The 27951-nt window shown below is 30.0% G+C and overlaps 1 protein-coding gene across 1 annotated transcript; it reads left to right on the forward strand.

Annotated features, from left to right (window-relative positions):
• The first annotated feature begins 6 nt into the window (after nucleotides 1-6).
• Nucleotides 7-27951, forward strand: mnb (minibrain). The gene is made up of 8 exons (XM_017909831.1): nucleotides 7-182; nucleotides 15372-15625; nucleotides 20394-20562; nucleotides 21276-21443; nucleotides 21667-21953; nucleotides 22020-22166; nucleotides 22361-22790; nucleotides 26065-27951. Exons 1-8 carry the CDS (start codon nucleotides 23-25, stop codon nucleotides 26520-26522), a joined length of 2073 nt encoding a protein of 690 aa, XP_017765320.1. The 5' UTR covers nucleotides 7-22; the 3' UTR covers nucleotides 26523-27951.

The following is a 27951-nucleotide window of genomic DNA, read 5'->3' on the forward strand; positions in this document are numbered from 1 at the left end:
GAAGGGTAAGGGTGCCGCTGGTATGGAGTATGAAAGCGTCGGGGGCGGAGGCGGTGGGGGCCGTGGGGGTGTCCAACCAACCTCTGCAGGTGCGAGGGGTATGGCGGGAACAGACACTACTGATGCTGCATGGCACAAACATGAACAAATGATCCTTATGGAATCCAGGCATAAGCAACAATGTAAGTATATCGATCAAAATTATGCTATTTTTGAAATTTAATTTGAGAGATTTGCATACAAAGTATTTCGTACTGCTTCTTTCATTTGGCCAGGCAACTGAGATCTTCTCAATATGTGTTGGGTGATAAAACAATTTGTTACGATTGTTCGTTACATGTCTTATAATACAGGTCAGTTATCGAGAATATTTCATAGGGAGTCAATTAGGTATTGGTTTTTGAATAATTGAATTCTATTGTATACTTTATTGAATTTCGAATTTATTAAGTTTCAAAATAAGAATCAAAGTGTTAATAAATTATCAACTCCATTGAGAATGTTCATTGGTAATTTACGTTATTATTATTACGTTTTTAATCTTGAATTATTCGATTCGTGTTAGCTTTTACCGGTGATTGTTATCTAGTACAAAGTACATTCTGGTTATTTTAATCTAGATTACCATTAACGTTATCTTAATAATGATAAGCAATCGGAGTACGAAGAAAGTTTTACGCACGTTAGAACTTCAGAAATTTATACTTTATGTACATATTTTTACTATTAGTATTCAAACGGGACAGTGGTATTGAATGCGGCTGATCTTTATAGTAATAAAATACTATTCGATAGAAATTTTATAAATAATGAGTGAAATTATGAAATGATATATATATAATATTATACTACTTATATATATCATTTCATAATTTCACTCATTGTTTATAGAATTTCTATATTCTTGATGTTTAATTCTACTTACAATTCTAGAAATTTATCTTTTCGATATTAAACGTTCTAGCTTTATATATAAATAATTCTTAATAAGTGGTTTTAATTATTCATGGAAGTTCTTTACGAATTACATATAGTGATTCTTCGTAACAGACATATTATTAGTAAAAAAAATTTGACATTGGAAATATGTTACATTTCTGTATATTTTATTCAAACGAATTTTGAGGAACATTGAAATATATTAGATTTTAGGAAATATTTTAATGTTATTTTTGCATGCATATATTGTCATATTGCCATTGCATACTATATATTATTACTACTTTCCTATGCAGTGGACCCTGAATTAGGGTGGCTTCTTTTTATTCTGGTTAGTGCCTATCTCCACCTTGTTTGCAACTCGCTAGATTGTACCTACTTTTCTACTTACATCGACTATCCGAAGAAATGAATTATTCGATAATAAAATCAACAGTTACTATACTTTACATTATACATCTGTATGAATATTATCAATTGATAGGTATCTCTTTTGCTTTGACAAATGACATGTTTGAGCTCAGTTTCACCTGGAAAATTTGTTCGATTATTGATAATATTTTCATACCCATATATACTTATACACGAAAGTATTCGGATACTCGTATTTTTCTACGTTTAACAAGTGAAATATTTAAGTTAAATTGAGATGTTTAAAGTAACATAGTGTACATAGTAAAAAGGAAGTTCTAAGGCTATATCATTAAAATTGAAAAAATAATTGGACGATGTATACGATACGGTCAGTACATTTAGCACGAATACCGTGGTGGCGCTAGGGTATTCAATGAAAACCCGCCGTAGGGCTGTATAACAACAAAAAATGGATAAACAATATATTGAAGCTTTTCATTTATCAATTAATGGTACTTCCGGTTATTATTACTCACTTTTATAATTCACTGATAACGCATATCTGTGATAAATGTATTGTAAATGCTGTATATATGCGCGTTTGCTATGTGTATCATATTATTTCAAACATTTCAATTTAATCTGGATATTTCACTTGTAAAAAGTAACAAATTCGAACATTCGAATACTTTTGCGTATAAGTGTTGATCCATATTAAACAATGAAATCGAGAATGGAATGATCTTATACAGAAGAATGAACCAGTAACGTAAAATACAATTTTTTGATCGGTTACATTTTTAAATAAATTAAATTTGGGAATTCTATATAAATAAGCGAATTAAATCCTCTAATTACAAATATCTTCTAAAATAGAGATTGTTATATAAAATAATATTAATCATACATTAAACAATTTCAATATTCAAAGTAATCTTAATATCTCGATAAAAATTATATGCTCTATTTGTTATTAAAATATAATATAAAATATTATTAAACACGTATTAAAATATTTCAAATAATTTATTTGAAATATTTTTTCCATGATAAACAGTACGTAAGTAAATTCAGGTAATAGAATTAAACGAGTCATCCTGAACATCAGTAAAATAGTACTAAGTGACAATAAGTAAACAATTAATTACCTTCCAAGATCGGTAAATACAAATATAAATTTTCTTTTTGTAACTCCACGTTTGCACAATTTTCAAGTTCAATTTTCATGAAAACGAGGCTTCATATCATAAAATTTTATTCTACAATTTCTACTTGTTTTTATGTATACCGAATTCCTTTGTTCTCTAAGAACAGAATTATTTATTAAAATTATTTAATTAATTATTCTTTAAGAAGTATACTAAGTAACTAAACTATGTGCAACTAAATGAGCAAAATTTTTAATCTTCGTTTCATAATGATCCAATCACCTCGATAGCAGGTTGTTGTCCATTCATCGCAGACATGTTTCATTGTTGCTCCATTTTAATTTTTCTTTTTACAATATCCTTTATTAAACGGTACTAAAACAAATAAATTAACGAAGAAAAATTTTCTTTAGTAAAACACTATTAGTAGTTTGATTTTGCAGTCCCAAACAACGTTAGACTGACTCAAAGACCTGTATGGTAAATGTATTCTCATATTGCATACAAAAATTGCAAGTTTTATCATTTACGTATACATCTTATAAGAAAATGCGGTTTAGTCATCGACAATTTTAAAAGCTACTATGTAATGGCGTAGTTTCAATTCGAGCTGGGTTGTCAACAGTATCCTTATCTATATATGGTACCTGGAAGTAATCTTACGTGGACATTGGTATTTCTATACTGAGTTTGAATTTCCATTAAATTACAGTTATGATTATTAATAGCTTGAAAAGATAAGAGTTACGTAACACTCATAAGAACATTCAAAATAGGTTTCTTCTTTATTTATTTATTAACTAAAGAATATATGTGAAATACTTGCATATAATTATATCTCTTAGCAAGAAATAGGACAAATATTATTTCATCATTTTTGAAAAATTATTATAGATTGTAAAATTAATACTTGATATAAATTACTAATTTAATTACTACTTAATAACAAGTAAGTAGAAATTAATTATTCGTGTACCTATTGAACAAATAATAATATACATATAGGTAGATAAATATTAATAATTAATAAGAAATAATGAAACAAACGCAAAACTATGAAATAGACAGTTTTATACGTTTTTATTAATCCATGTTGGTTTTTTATTCGTGTAAAGGACAACAGTGAAACACGTAGATCTCGAGCTTTTCGAATTACTTTGTTCGTAATGAAGATAGCGATTTCATGAAAATCGGCTTAATAAAGTAACGAAAAGAAGGACAATAATCTGTATAGAATATATCATGAATAAGAGCAGAGAAAGTCGAATTTATAAGTAGCGAAACGACGTTGGCAATAGTATAGTGGGATCCATTTTTGGACTGATGCCTGATCGGCGACTCTCGAAAAATTTAAAGACTTTAGACTAGACTGTTCGGCTGGCTACTGACTGATATGTATTTTCGACTTGGCACTCCATCCCTCTAGCATCATCTCTTTGTCTTTTCGCTTCCTTCTACTTCTAACTTCATTTTATATCACCCGGTTAAAGAACCGATACTGGCAAGCGTTGAACCTTTCGAAAGAAAAACAATTGTATTATTTTTTAAATGGACATTTCGAAATATAAAAGAAATTCGAAATTTTTGAGCAACTGGAATGTTTCTAAATGTAAAAGATAATTTTTGCTAATATTTCTTGGTATATTTAATAATTTAATAATTTGGAAATATAAAGTCAATTGCAAAGTTTTTGCTAGCTGAAATATTTTTGGATATACAAAACAATATTAGATAATGTTGCTTTATACATTCTTCAATAATTTTATAGATTATATTTAATGATTTAATAATCTGGAAATATAAAAATGACAAAATTTTCAGACAAGTGGGAACGTTCTTAAAAAAAGAATAATTTTAAAGAATCTTTTTATATATTCTCGAATATTTTCTTAATATTTATGAAATATAATGTAATTCAATTCAAACTATTTGAAATTAGTAATTGAGATGGAGGTTTTATAGACGTATTTTTCTTTTTTCTTTTGGAGGAGATTTTGGATGTTATAAAATGATTCAAAGAAAATTGCCATTTCAGGTGACATATGTATTCTACAAGATTTTATTAAAAATGTCTATCTGTATTTATCAGTCTATCTAAATTCATCACTGATCTAGGGGATCTAACGAAGTTGATCTTATATAACATAATTATATAATTATAATTAGACTGATATTTACATTATAATTATATAATTGTGTATATTACATAAAATAAGTTTATACTTAATGAATATTAAAATTCATTTAATTTATATTTAATTAATTGAATATTAAATGTCGAATTTTAAAGGTTAATAATCTTGTCCAAATTTAACATCTATTTATTAATACTAGTAGTCGTGTGTAATTAAAGTATTACAAGAATTTTCCAACAAGAATTTGGAATTATAATACTCAGATTAATTTTAATATTCAATACTCAATTATTTTAATACTCAGTAATTTTAATACTCAGATTTTGCAAATCTGAGTGTAATTTATTGATAAATGCATTGAGATATGCATAGAAAAAAATGTATAATTGGCCTTATGCAGCAAATTAATAAGAATTTTTAATACATACTTCTCTTAGCAACGTCCTTTAAGGTGGCACGTTTTGCATAATCAACATCTAGCTTGTAAAATAATTCCGCTATTTCGAATTGAGCAACACGTAGCTGAGTCATTTGAGGATAACTACTTGAGTTTCACCTGAATAACTGTACGTAGAATTTAAGAAAAGCTAATTGTGTTGCAATTCACCTCAATCTAAGTAACGTTTCATTTCTTAGGAATGAATTGACAAAGGAAATTTATTATTCGTGTTTGTGGTTTTAACCTCGTAAAAGATAAGAAAGATGCTTCTCTTACAAAATATTTTACATTCATCATTTTATGAAATATATATCCTATTTTTAACTATAGTGCAATTTTATGCTTCCAAGAATTTAATGGCGAATTAAAAAGCAGAAAAATATTTTTATTACACGCGTAGTCCTTTCCACTTTTTTTTTTAATGTTATGGAAGATTTTCTTTTTTAATTTATTGATTGAATTTAGTTTCATACTAAGAATATCAAGGAATGAAACAAAATAAGAAAACAATAAATTTGTTTCATTATCAATTTCTAATCTGTTGATATTATTTCTGTTTTATAAAACGAAATGTTTTATTATTTGTTGAAAATTACACGAAATATATAAATTGCGTATAAAGAAATAACGTTAGAAATTAGACTCATAGCGAAAAGTAATCCGTAAAACAAAATTTAAATTTTTCGTGTTTATGAAACGCAGCAATTTTGCGAAAGAGTATAGTCAGGAAGATTTTCAAACAGTTTGTTAATAGAAGAAAAAAAAAACTCAACTCGAATTAAAAATATATTGTACTTAAAGCTTTGGAACACGCAATAGAGTTAAAATTCATGAGAATTAATGTACATAAAATTTTCGTATGAGATATATAAAGTAATTAAGCAACTTTAAAAAAGTGAAACGTATATCTAAGCAGAAATTATTTGTAGGAAAAAAATTTCAATACAAAAATATTCGAATTACGCGCATGTAAATTAATTAAGACGAAGAAAATGATCATAAATACTTCCTTATTTCTTACATGAGAAACAGTATTTGATATATAATTATTAATTTATTAAATTTTTCATTCGTTAAATTTAATGATTTATTTATTAATTTCAAATTTTTCCTTATTAGAACTGATTAGAACAAATCTGTATCACATTAGGTTATACTCTAATACTTTTCGCATAATATATAGCCAAGTTTATTTAACATAAACATAGTGTATGTTTACTTTTCTTCTATATAAAGATGGAATTCTCATAAAATAATATTGCAGTATTTTAAGGTGAATTAGAGTTAGAATTAGAGGTAGTGATTTCGTTGAACAAGGTAAATGTATAGTTTATCTATAGTTTATCGTAGATTAATATTGATTATTTATTGAAATTAATCCTTACAATTAAGGATTATCGGTATATATGGACTACTAAACACAAACTACTATTAGTTTTTGTACACATAAAAATGTTTTGTATTGCAAATACGAGTAGTGGCGTTTAAATCACGTAAGCGAAATTAAAGAAATTTGCACCTTTTTGTGAAAAATTAATTTTAGTCTTAAAGACTCAATAGCAGAATATATATTTTCAATATCTGTAACATTAATAATATGTTGTATTAATTAATAATCATTAAGTATTTAAAAACATTTGTATATTGAGATTGAAGAAAGATTTTTTAGAATTTTTGTTAACATATGAGATGGTCAATATATAAAATGTACTAATTGGTCTAACAGGTCCAATAGAGTCTAATCTAAAACAGATTTTAATAAATTTTAATTTATTTTAAATTTTAAATAACATTCAACTCATGAGAAATCATTTAATAATATAATTAACAACGAAGCTGTCTAACAATAAAATGAAAGTACAAATTGCAATTTTTAGTATTTATGTAAAAATCGCACTGTTTACGTGATATTAGTTAAAGTTTTATTAACAATAAGTATTCTATTTAATAGTAAAAGATTTTCATAATTTTGAATGAAATTGAAAAAATATTTTGTAAATTATTGCTTAGAAATACACGTGGCTTAGCAACAGAAATGATGTAAAAAGTAACGATATAATTATTCCTTTATAATAATAATATTTAATACATTTACTTAGCAGAGATATTAAAATTGATTAAAATAATTTTAACAGTATTATTATTAAAAAAATTAATATTTCTGATATTATTGTCTAATTTTTATCTTCTCTTTTGAGGTACATAATTAAATAAAAATTATATGTATAAATATTATAAGTATGACTTCGGATACATTATAAATGGCACTTTAGCTAAGTGTCACTGGCTTAACTTAAATTCGTTTGTACCTCGATTCCACGTTAAGTGATCATTTTTACGTAGTATATTTTCTAACAAAATATAAAAATATTTTAATACGTAAAAAATAAGACTACTAAAATGAAGAAAGTAACGTCGTCAAGGTAAAAAATGTTTACACAAACATTTAGATAAAATGTTACGTGTATAATATATTAATTTCGATTTTTAAACTACAATTTTTGCTAAATTTTAATTCGTTGTACATCTTCCGAATAAAAACAAATCTTTTATATCCTTAAACATAATCCTTATACAAATTAAAAAAATCCAATCTATTAGAAAACTTTTAATAACGAATAAATTTTAAACTAAAAACAACACTAGTATCAGTGCCTGTCCATATATATGTCTAAATGCCGTACATATACGACAAATAATAATAAATTAATAACAAAAAATTTCATAAATTTTGATCTTGTGAAAAGCAGCTCCATACATGCAGTAACTACAGAAATAAAAAAGCTGAAACGAGTCGTTCTAACTGGTTCAATAATGCTACCATTAAAGTTCCCGAATGTATCGGAAATTACCAGTTAAACAGAACTATAAAAAAATAATCATACGCGAGCTCGGAAATATAAAGTGCATAAGTACGCAGAGCCTGCGAGCGACAGGTAGCAGACGAACACGAGTCGGAGCGAACGATATATCAAGGTACACAAGGTATCATTGCACATTGTTTTTCCGCGAGTTAAGTCAAGAAGTATCGAACTTCCTGATTATCCAATTAACTGGTTCCTCTTGTGTACACGTTGTCGATTCGGCGTGAAGATTAAGAAGAAATCTGCTGGCAATCGATGCGTAATACGCGGAATAATCATTTCTCCCTGATTTGTCAGTATGAAAATACAAGGTGAAAAAAGGCGTCAAAGGGATGAAAGAATGAATAACTGATATAAGTCGCGGTCACCTGATTTCAAGGCGACGCACCGTCTTTCTCTCGGTCGTCCTCGATACTTTCTATTATAGCCTATGGTGTTGATATACAGACGGAGGCCCTGTTTTCGAAGGGCTACTCTCTCTCCTTTCACATTTTCCGTCTCATTCTTTCGACGCAACTCGCGCCGGTATAGAAGACAGACCAGCCAGTCGGTCGGCGGTTGCTCCACCCCCGTGCGACACGATCAATACGCGACTCTCCTCTTTTGCTATCGTGCTCACCCCCTATCTCATTCACACATACACGCGGCAACGGCGCTCGCGTGCGCTCGCGCGCGCGCGCACCAACTTTCTCGTTTCTCTTTCCCCCACTCCTCCTCTCTTTCCATGCACGTCGTACAGCAGAGCTCCGTAGTCAGTAACGGTAACAGCAAGAGCGAGCAACACCACCGGCAACAGCACCAGAAGCGCTCAACTGTTCGTTTTGAAGCTGTCTTTCTGTTGCTATGCTGGCTGCCCTTATCCTCTCTTCTGTTTTCTCTACTCTCCCATCTCCTTCCTCCGGTCGAGCTCTTTCCGTGCGCTGTCATCCTGCAGGACAGAGATCCTGCGTTGCCTCGCTCTCTGCGTTATTCTTTTCGCTCGTCCCTTGCCAAACAATTATTCAAAACTATTTTTCCCCTTCCCCTCCACTTTTCGTTTCTGCTTTTTATTTTTTTCTTTGCTTTTTCCTTTTTTTTCTTCTCTCTCTCTCTCTCTCTCTCTCTCTCTCTTTCTCTCTCTCCCGATAGAACGCTGTTATTCCAACGTTTACATTTTCGCTGAAGCTTTATGTTTTCACAGGTATACTTCGTAATCTTTCGGCGAATCGCTCGAAATCGGTTTTTCCTTTCCTTTCTAACAGGTTCGATATTTTTGTCTCTTTTTCGCGCTCTCTTTTTTCCTTCCTGCACACACGCTCCACCGTATTTCTGCATTCCGAAAAGCATCTCGTTTACCTTCACGCCTCTCTTCTTTCTATTTTTAGTAATCTTACTCGCCTTTCTTTTTTCTTATCTTATGCTTGTTTTAGACGTGACAATCTCGATGCCAATACGTTGTCAAAACGCAGTGTTCTAGAAAAGCGAAAAGTAAAATGACATTCAGTGGTAACGGTGGTGGGAGTATTTTACTTTCGCAGTTTATATTTAGTCGGTAAATGTACTTTTTTACGATCAGCATAGTTTCGTAAAGTGTGTGATCGAGACAAAACACGCGTATGCGTATATCCTGAAACAGGTCGCATATTTTTAGAATACCTATGTAGTGTGTAGAGATTAAAATCTTTACTCTGACATGAAAACGGTTAACATACAATCGTGTATTTCATAATTTTTCCTTTAACAATCGCATTATCTCGTACCTTGAACTTTAAAAAAAAAAAAAAAAAAAAAGAAAGGAAAAAGAAAGAGGTGTGAATTTTTGCAATGTTTGTTATCTTAAATTACCAGCTGTGTATGTTATTTACTTATTCTTCGTTTGATTGTGGTGGAAACATTTTTTTACCGAAATCAAAATATACCGGGTTTCAAAGGTGTAACCTGAAACCAAAATATATATATGAGAACAAAAGATTTGAACGCGATGATATTTTATGAGAAATTGATTTACAAGTATTCATTGATAAATGTAACCAAAGTATTATTCGTAGTATTTTATAAGTAACCATGATTTTTAATACGTATATCCCGTTGTCGTTTTTTAAAAAAAGGCTAATCTTCAACGAGACCATTTATTCGCATTCCACGTAACGACAAATTTATCCATTTGTAAAGAGACGTATAGTCTTACACAAACATATCTTTCATTGAAGAATGCTTATAGTGAAACGGTGCGCTAACGACGCAATTATCTGTGCAGCGGTACCGTTTCCGCAGTATATTTTCAATACAGGAAACTTATTTGTTTCTTACGATAGTATTACAGCAGAATTGATAACTACTACGTTGACTGTAATACCGTGCAATACAGGTTAATAATTGTGCTCATAATGCACCAATTACGCAACATCAATATTATTTAAATGTTATCATTTAAATTGGAAATATTTAAAGCTTCACGAAATAAATAAATTTTTAAAATATTCTCTCGAATTATAAAGTTCGTAACATTTTACATCTCATTTGTAATTTAACAAGCATGCCCTTATGTGCGTTTCTTCAAATGCCATTTTCACGTGCATCGATCTTAAAACCGATGATAGCTCAGTTTTCATGAATATGAAAAAGAAAAGTACAAACGTAATTCCTTGCTTTTGTTCTATTTAACTTTTCCTAATCTCTTCCCGCATCTCGAATATTTCCAAGAACACTTAAATTACTGACACTAGTAACATCTGGTAACTAAATTAAAATCACTAGAAGTCATTGTCCTTACAGCATTAATAGTAATATTTCCTTTATTCTTTAATCCGTTGAAAATCAGTATAGTAGATAAAATAAACAAGTTTCTTTTATATACACTTACATAATTTACGAAACAATAGTACAAAATCTTAAGTTACTATAAGTTACTAGAAGAGGAGACATGCTGCATATTTCGTGACTCTTAGCCAAGTTGAAATTCAGCATTTCGAATCTGTTTTCTTTCACTGTACAAGCTTGATGAGATATGTGTGCTTTCATCCATTAATCTCATTGAATTGATACTTTTTTAATATAACAACTGCTATTGATTTTATTGTTATATGTTATCATATTATGTTAATTACGTAATATTGTAATTTATAATAATTAATAGATATTAATTATAACGATTAAATGCTTCAGAAACAACTTACGATGTTTTATACTTAGCAATACTATGGAAAAATTTCGAAATTTATCAACATATTGTCCGACCGTCTAGAAAGGAGATGATCGTCCACCAGACGTCGATGACCGATCATCTATTTTTATATCTCATTCTGCAATCGTTGTTGTTATATGACACCTATCTTTCAATCCTTATCGAACTTCACGGCGATTATATTTCACCTGTGAAGTACATCTTAGTCTTTATAAGAGGACATCGACTATACTAAAACAATGACTCAATGAGGAGTCAATGCACGCTTAGTACTTGTGAAAATATATTAACTGTGCGCATATCTAACGGACATATTTGCTTATGCTGTTTCAATAATAGTAGTGTGTACGTAATACCGAATAGTTTGTACGTACATTAAAAATGTATGAAGAAAGTGTCTACAGTCATGTAAAAGTTGTAGTTTCGTTATTTGGCTTTGCTCATTCACTAACTCATTCGTAGGCTAACATAACCTAAACCCGGGCAGAAATCAATAATTATTTAAAGGAAACTGTGAACGTAAGTGATTGGTTCTCTAAAAGAAGAAAGTAAAGAGAAATTGTCTGTTTGAATTTTATCTTTTCCAAGTGCTTATTTCGATTGTCTAGTTATATTTGATAATTGATAAACGGCAACTAAGAGGTTAAGAACAGAACGCATAGGGATTTATTACTAGTTAATTTGCTGATATTCGAACGTACAATTTTTATACTTGGGCACGTTCGAAAAGGTGAATAGATAGAACAATAAGCTGCTTCTGCCATGAGAATACGTTTAATATTTTGGAAACATTATCAAAAGATTACGATCACATTAGGTCAAAGGTAGCACGTGCTCCCTTGACACTCGTAGCAAGCAGTTGCGTTAGTCGCCGGTAACAGAGCTCGATTCGACCCTTGCGCAGAGATTCTCAACACGTGGAGCTGTGATAAATACTCGAGTATCCAGTAAGATCAATTGAGGCAATCGAATAGGAGGCATTGTTCAAATTGTTTTAGTTTCAAGTTTCTAGAACTCGCTCTAATACGAATATTTCATCCGACGATTTACTATTGTTATTATTTCAGTTGCAGATTTGGACTTCGATTTAATTTGTTTTATCTTTCTTCCCGTTTACGTAAGAAAGTTTACGTATACGTTTACGTTTCACGTATATTAAACACGTCATGAAGGTCTGATGTATATATTAACAATTAGTATATTACTTGTTAATGATAAGGCTCAATGTACTTTTAAATATTTTCAAGTATTAATATTTTTAAATATTAAGTGCTGGGTATATCTATTTTTATATATATATTTTTTTATTAATGTACTTGAAAAAATAAACATTTTGTTTTCTCAAAACATTTATCATCGTTTAACAATTTTTACGAGCTATAAATATTGTTATTTTATTTCTGTACAAAATTGTTAAAAATTATGAAAGACTTACTTCTTTTGTAATATAATTACCTCATTTTTACTGCGATAATGCGTGCAGAAGAAACAATTATTTTTCTTATAAATTCATACATTACTGACCTAAAATATACACTCTCTACTATATATTCAAAAATAATATAACACTTCACAAAATGATCAATAAAATTTGGTACTCGCATTTTGGAGCTAATATTGAGATTTATAGAGGTATTTTTAATTTTTAATAGACTTACACTATTAGACTAGTGTAAACACACCAAACTATAATAGTCACCTTAGTTGTTTTGAAAAATATAAAATATTCAAATGGAAAGCAGCTATTTAAACTAAACTCTCTAGTATGAAATACTAAGATGTTCTATTAAACAAAAACAAAGTTTTTCACTATGTACCCTATTATGTATTTTTCGTTAATATTTTTGTCTATAACAAGACAATAATCCTGAATGGTAAAAAAGTTAAAAAATAGTTAAACAAAATTTAAAAAAGCAAAATTACGAAAAAGGAGAAATGAGACATATTATCAGTGGAGTGTAACCAGAGACATTATGTAAATATTTGATTCATAACTTCGAAATTGAATTACTGATAAAACGAGATATACGTATAAAGTAACAAAATAGGTTATATAAAGTATAGATACGAACAGAATACTTCACTAAATGTATTTTGGACAAAAATCGAGAGTATAATAATAAATTAGTTTCACTAAAAAGTTTTTAACGAAATACATAGAACTACGTGAAATATTTTACAAGTTAAAAATAAAAAAAATAGTGAAGGAAAATTGCAAGTATAAAATGAATTTTATGTATTAAATATTTATTCTTAAAAATTGACTTTTAAATACTTGTCTAATATATGGCATTTGAATATTTAAATTTGGCGGATTTCCGTTGGAAACCCGTATTTATGTGCTATTATTATTATTTATAATTATTTCTTTTATGATACATGATGAGACACTAATCATAGAAAACTTATATGGGAATATAATACTTTTATTTTCTGCATTAGGCTTTATTTCCATTGCAATCTATTTTATACTTATTTTATGATTGCAACATGTTGGTATTTCCCTGTCTTTGAAAACTTATATTTTTCAAATGATATTAAATATGTTCAGTTATCTGGTACAAAAGACATAATCAAATATAAAAGTTTCTTTGATCTTAACTAAATTAATTTTTTAAAACCATAGTGCTTAAAAAAATTTTATACTGTATTTCCAACTCATTTTTTTTAATACATATAAAATTATTATTTTCTCTATTATATTATTTAATATTTATTTTATTATTTTATTTAATTGTATTTTTAAATTTTCAAAGAAATAGTAATTCATTAGTCAAGAAATATATATATTATATATACAAATAGGTTCAAAATATGAATTTACAAAAATCTAAATAATCAAATATAAATTTATTAATAAAGATATAAAACAATTGGAAATTAATAAGATTTATATATTTATGAAATAAAATGATAAATGAAATATGTGGTAAAATATTAAATATATTCAATATAGTGAGCGTTTCATCACTATATTATATAATCTGTATTTTTACTTGCACTTAAAACTCTCTTGGTATGAATTATGTTATATAATCAGAACTTAATTAAGCAGTTCAGAAATCTTTCAAACGAATTAAACAACATATAAATTCTTATATTTTGTTTAATATATTACAATATATGATAATACTTACACAAATATCTTTTTTAGCCTTAGAATTGTTCCGAAAGAATAACTTTAAATTTAAAGTTGATATGGAATTACTGCATTTTGTAAACCAATTATTAAAATATAACACTAAGTCGTAAATTATTTTCTACGACATTATATATTAACTATAACTACATTTTAATTTAAATTATACTTTATTACAAAGTACAAGTTACATAAATTATGAAGACACATAACTAATTGCAATTACAGACGTAAGAGGTATTAATATCTCTATCTTAAATCTCTATTTTATCTTTATATGTCACATATTCTAATACTATAATATACTATAATACCAATATCTAGTACACTATTTCTCATACGTAATGAGAAATTGAGATTACCCTATTTTTCTTCTCCCTTCACATTCGACATTGCTATTTGTTCACAAGCGCAACCGAAGAAATTATCATGTAATCAAGGATGCACTTTTTACATGGTAGATATCTTAGAATATCTCATTTATCCAACAGAGACTGTGACTGGTTGTAGCTACTTGAGAAAGACTAGGTGGTGTACATTTACAAATACTCTCTGGGGGCAGTTTTAGAGAATGGTTGTATATAGGTGAAAGTCAGTCTATATCAAGAAACATGAATGAAGCGGAATGCGTGCTGGTTATCGCACGACCTATGTCAGTCTTCGTGACCTCGTTGCGTGGATTCTCAATCACATGCACCGTAACATCGTACATACGTTCTGTGTATACCGTGACTAAACTACTTTTAAGTGGACCTCTGTATCTCAATACCGAAGCCTACATAAATTTTCAAGATTTTCATATCGCACTTTAATGCAAAGATCGATACCCAATGCTTCAGGTACATCCATAGATAGCTACTGTACCCGAAATAAACTTGATCCGTTTCTCGTTCGTATTCCAGTTCCAACTTAGGATCACTCATCCTAATCCACTTTTAATTCTATCATTTAGCCTGAATTTATGATCAGGTGAATTAAAATTCGATTAAAAACACGAAGACACGAAATTACCCAGCAGTTAAGAAAATAGACCTTGTAATGTTTGTCAGCTGCTAAGTAAATTGATACGGTTGTTAGGACGAATTAGATGTCGATTAAAAATTAATAAAAGTAAATCTGTAATCAAATGTACATGGAATAAAGGTGATGTGGGAATAATCCGTACTAATTCGATGGTGTTTGATTTTCAGTAAGCGGTAGAGCGGGTGCGGGTGGAGGCGGTGGCGCGCCCCTTTACGGTCGTCTGGTAGCTGAGGAGCCATTACCACCCACAGTATGTGGGGGTGCCGGTACCGGTGGCGGTACCGGTGGGGTCCCGCAAGAAACCCCCGCGGATATACACGCCATGCAAGCCAGGATACCCCATAGGTTTCGTGATCCAGCTACGGCACCCCTTAGGAAACTCAGTGTAGATCTCATCAAAACTTACAAGTACATCAACGAGGTAAGCTTTTTATTTTACAAATCGTTCGTCTTTTCGATTATACTCATCTTTTTCGTTGGAGTTCATTTGCTCGGGAGACTCTCAGTCAGACTCTCAGAATGGTCGAATTACAGTGCCCTCTTCTAATTTTAACCTCCGCTGATAGAACTATTCCATCAGCGGAGGTGTCCGTCTATCTAACCAGATGCCTATCTATCTAACTAGTTCATGTCACTTGAAAATTGGTATTATCTTACATAGCGAAGTAATTATTAATATCGAATGATTCGACAGAAGAGTTGGAGGAGTTAAATAACTGTTAATGTGATTGAAAACCTCAAAGGGATTTTAAGTGTTTTGGCAATTTTAATCGTTTAGAAAATCGTGGTATAGAATTGAGAAAAAAGCAAATAGAGTAAGTTATAAGACATAGGTACAGATATTTAAAATTCTAACATTTGTAACATACATACCGGTATTAAAATTATATATTCCTATCATAAAATTCAATTTCCCTTTGAATTCTAATTTATATAACATAATGACTACACATTATTATACATGCTAATGTTGGTCAACCACAGTATAAGTTACTCTATATTACTGGGTAATGTACTATTACCCTTCATAATGTACCATAATATAGCATTACTCGGTAATATAAAGTGACTTGTATTATAATTGACCGATATACGCAGAGATAATAACAATTCGATAACTAGTAAAGTTTTTTAAGATTTATTTTATAGGGCAAAGTTACGTCAGAACAACAAAATTACGTCAGAAGTTTCGTTTTTGAGCTATGAACTCGAGAAAAATTGGTCAAAATATTCGTAACACCTGGCAAGCCTTTGCACATCGGCCTCTGTAGGGTAGGTCAGGAGACGATGATATAGCCGTGGCCAAAAGACGATGACGAGTGGCCAGCAATTTGTTTCACAAGAACTGTAAGAAAGCAAATATCGATATTCGGTATCACGGACGATTCTATCGCATTTTATTGCAGAAACGTAAATCAAACAAATTAACACGCCACCTGTCCCTTTTTTTAAGCAGCCAAGATTCCGTCTCCTTCAGCGCACAGGCCTGCGCATAAATAATTCACAAGTGCATAGATTGCAAATTGTCACAGAAAATTTGACAGACTACTAATGCAACGATGAATCGATATACAGTCGTAGACAAAAGTACTCGAACGCTTAGATTTTCTCTACTTATAACCAAAATATTTACATTAAACTGGAGTATATATAGTAATATAGTAATATTAAGTAATGATAAAGTAGATGTAGTATACATAACAAAGAGAAAGTCCCAAGTTTATGTCAGTAAAATTAGAAGATAATTCAATGATATATATGACATTTACTGTACATTTAATATAAATACGAGCCGCGGGGGCAACAGCGTGTTCAATGGAAAATCGCCTTAAGCTTAAATCCCCTTAGTAAAAATGAATTAACAACATATCGAAATTTCTTATTTTTCTATTCATAAATTATATTCGTGATCCATGGGTAATGCATATTTGTGATAACCATACTGTAAATACTATATATAGGGTGAGTTATTTAACTCTAGCAATTAAAACTACTTTTTGTTATGAATTGTTTTTACCTGAAAAAATATTGGAAATAAAAGTTGTTTCATACCAAATGGAGCCTATAATATAACAATTAGTTTCCTTTGTTATTTTCAAACACAGTTAAGCATTACACATACAATTTAAAAAATTGAATATGACCTTCGTATCTGTGAAAAGAAAGCGAAATCCAATATTACATTATATATCCCAATTGATATTAAAAAGCTCTCGTTCAAAACATTTTTCGTATAACAAATATTTTATAAGTAATCTTCCAGAACGAAGTAATCTTCGCCCTGTATATCCAATTATTTTCCAATTTTACTACTTTTGCTGTATATCCTATATTATTTCAAACACGCAGTTTAACATACATATTTCACTCGTTAAAAGCAGCAAATATAAATGTTCGAATACGTTCGAGCATGAGTCTATACCACGTTACGTCCACGATAAATGTCCATAGGAAACTTCATACACTTTGCGAATCTAAGAAAGAGAAATCCGCACAAGCGAATACTCGTAGAGAAACCTACACATCCAACGAATGTTTATAGAAAAATTCATACGCAATACAAATGTTTGTAGAGAACTTTACACATGCAACTGTTGTCCATGAAAGAATTCACACACGTATTACGCTGTTAAGAAAACAATGCACGCAAACAATAATTGATCGTGACGTGTTAACTCACAGGCATGTTACATCTGGATGAGATAGCGTGTCTCTTATGAGTATCGTCTCTGCGTTAGACACTGCGATCAGATCTCTTCCATCTTTCGCTTTAACATGCTTTTGGCGGTATTCCCTAACCAGATCGCACGATAAGCTCGGCGCGACTTATAGTACGTGTGACGTTCCGTGGACACTTGTGGCACGACAAAATTTTTCACAAACTTTTGTTATAAATTTATATTTGTATATTATCCGAAATTTATCAATTCTCCATACGAATATACCTTTTTAATTTTAAATATTTGTCAAAAATGTTGAATATAAGCTTCTATGTGAACGTCAATGTATAAACTTTTCTGCGGATTCTTACGACTCACGTGCATCTTCTTGAAGACATTTATATCCTTTATCGGAATCTTTTTTGCGGATACTTGTGATGTATGAGTTGACTTCTCTGTGAATATTTGCAGTGCTGTATAAATTTTCTGTGAACATTTATGACACGTTCGGATGTGAATTATTTATTGTAACTTGTACATGGCGTGAAAGCTTGTTTGCTGGTGGAGACATTAATCCTTGCCCATTAAAGATCTCATGGGATAGAGTGAGTAATTCCACTGATATATTTGATATTTAATCTGGAATTTTTTGAACGAAGAACGATAGAATTATTTGTAACACTGGGTATTAAAATTCTCTTCCTTATTTTCTGGGAACCAGGTGCTAATCAGTTACCAATGTCTTTTAGTGATGGCTATACTCCTCTCTAGAGTTACTCTACAGTGTATCTGCAGAAATCTCTTGGTCAATTTTTCAGACGACTTTTAAGGAAAAAAGAAATTAAATTTCAAATGTCTTTTTAGTATTTCTTTGTCTCTCCTTATTCCGACCTGTAGAATTATCCACAAAATAGAAATAATTTTATACGAGTTATGATTCGAGATTGAAATTGGACAGAGAGAAAGAAGAGATAAAATAAATGTTTGAGAGCAACGCTCGATAATTAATAATTGTTGTTACACCTATTTTAATTAAATTTTTATCGGAATTGGTTGCGTTAAATAAGTTTCTTCTGGTTATTTCTGTACAAAAGTATACGAATATTCAAATGTGTATATTTAATATTTATTGTCATTTATTTAGAGTAAATTTATTCGATATATTTAGAGATGGGATAATCGATATTCAAATGTATTTGCATCCTAATCTGTGTCTTTATCATACTCCTTCTCTTCCTCATTTTTCTCCAGCCATCTTTCACCTTATTCCCACCTCTTTCTCTGCTTTGTTTCGTCTACGCTTGTAACTTCTTTAACTACATACCTACCCACCTACCTATTTATTCACCTTCTTTTCTGCCCTAGCTGTCCATTCTTTTGTTGAAACATAAAAACATAATTAATGGCTCCTTTAGCAACCTATAGTATATTCCTCGTCCTGTTTTTGTAACGCTACACCTGTTTATTTATTTATATATAAATTAACAAATGAAATGTTCGGTAAACATTTAGTAAAACAGTTTTAAGTTGTACGCGTGTACGTGTACGTGTTATTACAAGTACAATGTAATATTTGTATTATTTACGTTTTAAATGGTATGTATGTGTTGGACGACAGTTATATCATTTTTATTACAAGTCATTGAACAGAATAGTATAAAAATTGCGAGCCAGAAATCAACTATACAGTTTTGATGGATAGGAAATATTATAGTAACAAATCATTGTTGGAGTTGTATCCTTAAAATGAAATTATGGTACTTTGTGTCAATTTTTAAATTTTTCTCATGCTATTACGAAAGACACAAAGACCTCTAAATTATTTGAATTGGGAATTCTTCTTTATCCTTTTTTAAATTTAGTTTAAAACTTTTCGTGTTAATGTTAGTCGATAATCTATTGAATGATGAAATATTGTTTTTTTCACAAACTTTACGCAACTATTAGTTTCTTTTTATTTTACACGAATTACTTGGTTTCCACGAAATACTGCCATGATAGAAAATATTGTTAAATGAAATTTGTTATGTGAATTAATAAATAAAAAGTGTAGAAAATTGTAAATAATATACTGTATTTTACTTGGATCTTGAAATTCGTTTTAAGGTAATATTCGTTCAATGAATCATTATTAATTTTATCTTTTATTTATTCTCTTTGCATAATAGAATTTCTCTTATTAATTACTTTATCCTCATTTTGTTTCTGCTTGCATTTGATTAATTCCTTTACTTTTGTTTCTGTCACATCTTCCCTTTTCTCTTTATTCTGTACTTGATTTATTTCATCTTTAGAAGAAGTTGTACATTAATTACTGTATAAATGTGGAAGAGTAGTAAAAAGTAGCAAAAAAGTTGAAGAGAATAATGTTCAAATTCATATGAAGATTATTGATATTTATATAAATTTTAATTATGTTTATTAATCGCATTGTTACAAAATATTTGTTTGTTTAAATTGTCTAATGTAATGTTTAACAAGCTTTGATGGGTAATTTTCTGCTTTATTAATTTATTCGTTTTTTCGTAGGTTTATTATGCTAAGAAGAAGAGGAGGGCGCAACAGATGCAAGGAGAAGATGGTTCCCATAAAAAAGAAAGAAAATTCTACAACGATGGCTGGGATGACGATAATCATGATTATATTATCAAGAATGGGGAAAAGTTCCTCGATCGTTATGAGATCGATTCGCTAATAGGTAAAAAACTGTATATGATAAAAATGTTTAGCTATACGATATTTTTATTAAACACGAGTCGTTTGTAACAAGCAATCCGTTATTATGCTGTTTCATTTAATAAATTTAATTATGTATTATGCAATAATAAACGTTGAAATACTACAAAGGCACAATATCTTAAATATAGTAACATACAAAGTGTCTCTGAAAAAGATAATTTTTTTAAGTAGTATGGAAGAGAGAAAAGACTGAACTAGAAGATGTTCTATGAAAATAGTAACAAATGCATGTAGCTAATCAGATACATGTTGTAGAAGACTCTCTGTATGATTGCATATGAGTATTTTCATTCATTTAAAGGTCATTTTACAAAAATCATTTAAATATTTCATTTAATTTTGAAATATATGCTAGATAAAGTGATTGTTTCATTAAGATAGATAAGTTAATCGTATTGTAAATGTTTTGACTATTTCTAGTAATATTTTTAATTATTTCTTAAACATTTATTTCATTACATATGCGTTTTTTATATCACATTGGTAACATATGTTTCTTTCTTCAATACTACATCCTTTAAGAAAATTGTATTCTTTAGAAGCACTTTATATATAAATGATTAAATATTGAGTTAAATCTAAAGATTAACCCAATTATTAATTGCGTGTCTTTTAATAGATAGTAAGTTACATTAGATATAATTTAATACATGAAATATATGTATTTTATAGGTAAAGGCAGTTTTGGCCAAGTAGTAAAAGCGTTTGATCACGAAGAACAAACGCAAGTGGCAATAAAAATTATCAAGAACAAAAAACCTTTTCTAAATCAAGCGCAAATCGAAGTGAGGCTATTGGAAATGATGAACAGGGCGGATACCGACAACAAATATTATATAGGTTGGTTATTATATTTTACAAAAGTAGAGCTAAACCTAATTTTAATATTTTCGAAACTCGTCCTTAATACTTACTACTATGGTAAAGATCTGTTTGCTATAATACATTTTATATTACTCGAGTAAAATCATTAAAATGTCGATCTTGATTTATTATAAAAATGTAAAATTTAAAATTTAAATGTAAAATGTAAAATTATATAATTTAAATCTTTTTATTACAGTTAAGCTAAAGAGTCATTTTATGTGGCGAAATCATTTATGTCTGGTATTCGAACTGTTATCGTATAATCTATATGATCTACTTAGAAATACGAATTTTCGAGGCGTGTCGTTGAACTTAACAAGGAAGTTTGCACAGCAACTGTGTACTGCCCTTTTGTTCCTGTCTACACCGGAATTGAACATCATTCACTGTGATCTGAAACCCGAAAACATACTTTTGTGCAATCCCAAACGAAGTGCGATAAAAATAGTGGATTTTGGTAGTTCGTGTCAACTTGGACAAAGGGTAGGTATATGGTAACATATAATTTGATAATGTTTAGGAACTAATCGGTACTGACTTCGTTTACAGATATACCAGTATATTCAATCTAGGTTTTACCGATCTCCCGAAGTCTTATTAGGAATACCTTATGACCTTGCGATAGACATTTGGAGTCTAGGATGTATTTTAGTTGAAATGCATACGGGAGAACCTCTATTCAGTGGGTCCAATGAGGTAACAAATGCTGTTTTGTACTTACAAGCTTGTATTCTCGTGTACAATGTTTTGAAACTTTAATTAACGAATACATTAATTAATTTTCATTGCATCACTACAAAATTCTTGTTTATGTGAAAATTTTATCATGTAATTAAATGTTATATAATTATGTTGGATTGTAAATTATTATTTATTTTCCAATTTCACAGGTCGATCAAGTGAATAAAATCGTAGAAGTACTAGGAATGCCACCGAAACATATATTGGACCAAGGGCACAAAGTGCGGAGATACTTTGACAAAGTCCCCACGGATGGCTCGTATGTGCTGAAAAAGATAAAGGATAAAAAGTACAAACCTCTTGGCACAAGACGCTTACATGATATCTTAGGTGTCGAAAGCGGAGGCCCTGGTGGTAGAAGGATAGGTGAACCTGGTCATTCAGTTTCCGATTACCTCAAATTCAAAGACTTGATCCTGCGAATGCTGGACTTTGATCCGAAAACAAGAGTGACACCGTATTATGCACTTCAGCACAATTTCTTTAAGCGTACAGCCGACGAGGGGACCAACACGAATATTGCTGCTGTCAACAGTGCTAACACGAGCCCGGCAGTAGTATTGATGAGCCAAGATCATGGTAAGCTACCAAAGACTTCATAATACATAAAGCATCATTTTTGGCTTACTGGATCGTTTTACACGCGTGACAATAAAAATGTTTTCCTTAAATCTGGGGTTTTCTACCTATTATCATTGGTTTTAATTCATAGTCTAAACAATTTGTATATAATACGATAATTCTACTTTCAGTAAGATTTTTATGCGTCTACACTCGTTAAATTATGCTGCAGTGGTTTATTATTTTTGGTAAAACAACTTATGTAATAAATATACTATTTAGTATTTTAACAGATTAATTATTATGATACAAGAAATATTAGATAGATAATTTAATCTTTTATATGGATTTTAAGTAATCTGATATTTACCATTTCTAAAATAATGTTTATTAAAGAGTGCACATATTCTTTGTAATGTAAGATGTATAATAATTATATTGATTATGCAAACAAACCCTGCAAAGGGATATAAATTCTTAAAAGTTACGCTGTGTATCGCTTAACAAATACACAATTTTAATAAGTACACAGTTACCAATCTCACATGACTGTATTTTAAATGTGTAAATTTGATTATTAATTTAATTTAATTATTTCAACAGATGAAAAAAAAATAAATCTGTGTAATCTTGTTATTAAAAAAGCTAAATGAATTTCAGAAATGTCAATGATTGTTTTCACTTGCTTTTCACGTGATGTATAGCAATTTTTGTCTTATATAACGAAACTGTATTTTTTATATATCATATACATAATCTAATTGAGGCAACATACATGTTTTATAATTCAGTATATTGTGATTTAACATCCAATCGAATTTAAGCTTTTGTGATGATTCAGAAATATTATACGTAAAAGTTAACGAATTAGAGCAATACAGTGACTTGTGTTGAACTTTTTAAGGAATTGCTCCATTGTATTGAAGATTTAGGCAGGTTTTAATTTGTGCAGAAAATAAGACATTTGTTTTATATAATTATTTTATAATAAAGAAAAATTATACACAAATTAGACAAAAAATTGGCATTTGTAAAGTATAATTATTTATATTTATTAAAAATTGTCTCTACCATACAATATTAAGTATAAAGATTATTTTATTACTTATATATTGATAAAGGTATAAATCATAACAAACTATTAGAGAACATCAATGTAAAATATATATTTTTCTGGTATCTTTTATTTTCTGCGCAAACTAAACAATACTTGTTGTTGCCCGTAGATATGATGGGGGGACAGTACGTGGCTCGATGACTGTCGTATCCGCGGGGCGGCGACGACCTGTCCTAGGCCCCAACCCTAATCTTACTTACTAACATAAGTAAGTTCTGTCTAACAAACAATCCTACAAGCTAAAAGACTAACAATGTCCCTGATAATCATATCCTGACCTCGGATGTAACATATGAAGCCTTGCTTGCTTGAATAAAAGAACTCGCACTTCTGATTTTTTTTTATAATGAGACACGGATTCATATTGATTGCCCGTGTCTCTATACTCCGATATTGTATACTCTTACAAATTTTACATTTATTATAAGATTATTGTCCCAATTACCTAAAAATATCTTTGTCAATACAAAATACATTAGAATTTAAAAGCAATGGATATCAAATAGCATTATGGGAATATGTTCTTTGTAATACTTATATGAATATTCTAAGACATAGAAATATAATAAATATTAATGATATATATATGATGTATATTTTATTACATATATGTCTTTTGTTAGTTACTTCATTTTCAGAGAACATATTCTTCTTAAAAGTAATTGAATTGCATATCTGTATTAAGTTTTTATTCTGTAGAGCGACTACTTCATTGTCTTGTAATTTATTTCATGCATGCTTTAACCGCTTGCATATAGCACGTTCCGGAGTGCATCTTCATCGCATAATATGCGAAACATTCAATTTCGCCGTTCCAGTAAACATTCCATCGACTTACAATCTGCACATCCATCACTTTACGTTCCAGTTTTTTGGAATGATTTCTTCTTTCTGTCTTGCATATTTTTTACCTCAGAGCGAGTACCTAAATGTTCATTCAAACGAGTTATATATAATATTATAAAACTAATTGTAGTTTTATACGCATATACAAGGTGCTCCAAAAAGTAGATATTTAAATAATAAGAAATGCTAGAATATAGAATAAGACGATTTTAAAGGGTAAAATGTATTATCTTTCAATTGATTATACTCAATAAATGTATAGGTGCAAAATTTAATCACTTTTAATTTAACTTATTTAATAATTTGTGTAATAGAAAGTGAAATATATCGAATAAAATATTAATGTTTTAAGATTAGGCATATTTTTATGATTAATATTAAAATTATTTTTTATGTAAAATATAATAAGAAAAACATTTGCATTTAAATAAATCACTAATGCAATATTTTAATATTCAAAAATATTTATGTAATTTTAGCATAATTAAGCATTTAATTGCGAGACCGATATTGTTTACAAAAATAATTTTACAAAATTATATAAATTATTTATTTATGAGAGATATAGGGTTTATAAAAAAATATTTATAACAGTACTTTAATAAACTTTGGTATGTAGATGTTTTAAAACCAGAATATATGTTAGTCTGGTTTAAAATTTATATTTTTTGCTTAGTCATTAATGTTTAGGTATCAAAACCAATAATTATTTCACAATGCTAAGATATATTTTGTTTTGGTTTTACATCCATCGTATAAGTTTACCAAATTTATTTTAATACTTCTAATAAGTGGTTATTTGTTAGCCAATTAATTATATATTTACACAATACTTTATATAAAACAGAAATTATGCAAAACAACTAATTTATAAATGATACTCTTAAAGCAACTCTTGGAAATCGTCTTTCTAATATAACAATTTTTTATGCATGAATCATGGTTTCGATAAAGTATATTATATAATTTATCAAATATTAGAATAACAAAATTATAACTTATGTACATAACATTGTTATTTACTCTTTTTATCCTACGCAAAGATGAACAGTTAGTTATTGCTTAGGTATCGATAATTGATCAGTCAGTATATTTAAATATTAATAAAATCTAGGTCAACTGTTGACAAAACAAAAGGAAAACGAAACGTTAATTTCAGTGCCTGGAATGTATCCCCGTAGTATTTTGAAATCTTTTTTATTTGTTTTAACTTTCTCATAGTGACGTTCTATCGTAAGAGCTAGTAATTCATTGGATGATCTTTGCATTAGTGTGAAAATGACTCTACATTGTTTATCCGTCTAAAATTGTGTTTTTTTAATGTCTCAGGACTGGCAACCGTGTTAGGACAGGGAAGCAACAACAGTGGCAATCCGATGCAAATATCAAGTCTCCCTGGTGGCTATCAGTCAATGGAGTGCGAGTCATCGCCTCGTCATTTGGGGAATCGACGCGTCGTAACAACAAACTATCCGTCAACTTCGGCCACTGGGGTGTCTGCATCCGGGGCGATGTCCATGCAATCTGTAGACAGTTCCCTGATACAAAGCTCTCTTGGATCGTATAATAGCCTAATTCTCCCTGGTATACCCCATCTGCCTGCGATGATGACCTCACCAATGATTCAGCAGCAGAACTTTTACAATTACGGTTATTCGACGACTGATGCGCACGGAATAGTCAGACAACCGTCGACAGTCTCAACCGGTAAACAGAGAGATCCGGAAAGAGAAGACAGTCCTATGGTTGGAGTATGCGTCCAGCAGAGTCCAGTTGCTATTCACTGAAACGAATAAAAGTAAAATAAACTACGACGACAGTCGAATATACGTATTGTCGTCGCGATAGCGGTACCGTCAAAATATATATTAGGTGATTATATATACTGTATATACAAAGTTCATGACGATACCGCAAAACCTATCGTACTGTTTAATGAAAAGAAGAAAAAAAGGAGGGAAATAAGAACGGGCAGTAGGAAATTTGAAGCCCTTCCCTGCTGTGTTGCTTTGCATTTCGTCGTTTTGTTGGCTATGAGGAACACCTTGAGATGAAAGCACTACAAATATAGCATTACTGTGTAAACGTGTTGAAAAAAAAGCTATGGTCATTAGTAAAAGTACACTGCTTCAATTAAAAAGCTTAAGAAAAAAACGAAACATATAAAAGACAAAACTTAACAAAGTAACTCGTCGTCCGAGAATTTCTTTGTTTGTTTATAAGAAAAAGAGGCTTTAAAAATATATGAGCAGCTTCTTTAAAGGAAAAAAAGACAAAAAAAGGGAAAAAAAGAAAAAAAGAATAAGAGTGACAAAAATTCAACTGAAAAATAGACTTACGAAGAAATGCAAAGGAAAACACGAGGGAAGCTTCCTTTTTTCCATTATTTTTTCTTTCCCTTCTTAGTTTTTTATTTGTGTATCTTAAGAAGCCGACTGGTCTTACATTGGGCACGGATATACCGCGTCCGGCACAGAAGCTTATGATACTTTGCTTATGAGGACGGACAGACAAACATGGTCTAGTGAGGATGAACCCAGCTGGCCTCTCGGGTCCTGCCCGATTCTGCAAACACTCCAAATGCTTTAGTCGCGTGCGAACGTCGTTAACAAATTTTGACACCCAAACTGTGTGGCCTAGAGAGCGAAAAGTGATAATTACTATTATTAAAAATGCATTAAACAGGAGGAAAAGTAAGAATTACCAGTGTAAGCATATACTCCAATAGAGTTTTATACACAATGTCACGAATGTAAACGGTTTAGCAAGTAATTGCTAGCAAACAGTCGCGTCAAATGCTAGTTATTTGTACAATATACATAGATAAATGATAAGAGTGCAGCTTTAGGATTTAGCTTTTAAGTGTGAAAGAGGAGGTCGAACACTCACATTGTAAACTCGACTCTTTTATTTACTTTGATGAACAGAAAAGAGGACGTTGCAAACGTCAGTTTGTTGTCGATAAAGAACTTTAAACAAACGAGGTTTGCATGATTTAACAACAATACATATTTATACAGAAGACAGTAACAAGAAAGTTAAAAGGCAGTATACACGTAAGAGTGATCAAGATGATATAATCATACAAAAACCTAGGTACTTTATAATAAACGATACGCGCGTACTCATATACATATGTTTCCAATGGCAGTCGTAATTGATTTTTGCCGTTTCACTTTGGTAATTGTAACGTTATTTATATTATATTAATATACC

This window comes from Eufriesea mexicana, unplaced genomic scaffold, assembly GCF_001483705.2.
Source record: "Eufriesea mexicana isolate 0111107269 unplaced genomic scaffold, ASM148370v2 scaffold25266, whole genome shotgun sequence".
Lineage (NCBI taxonomy): Eukaryota > Metazoa > Arthropoda > Insecta > Hymenoptera > Apidae > Eufriesea > Eufriesea mexicana.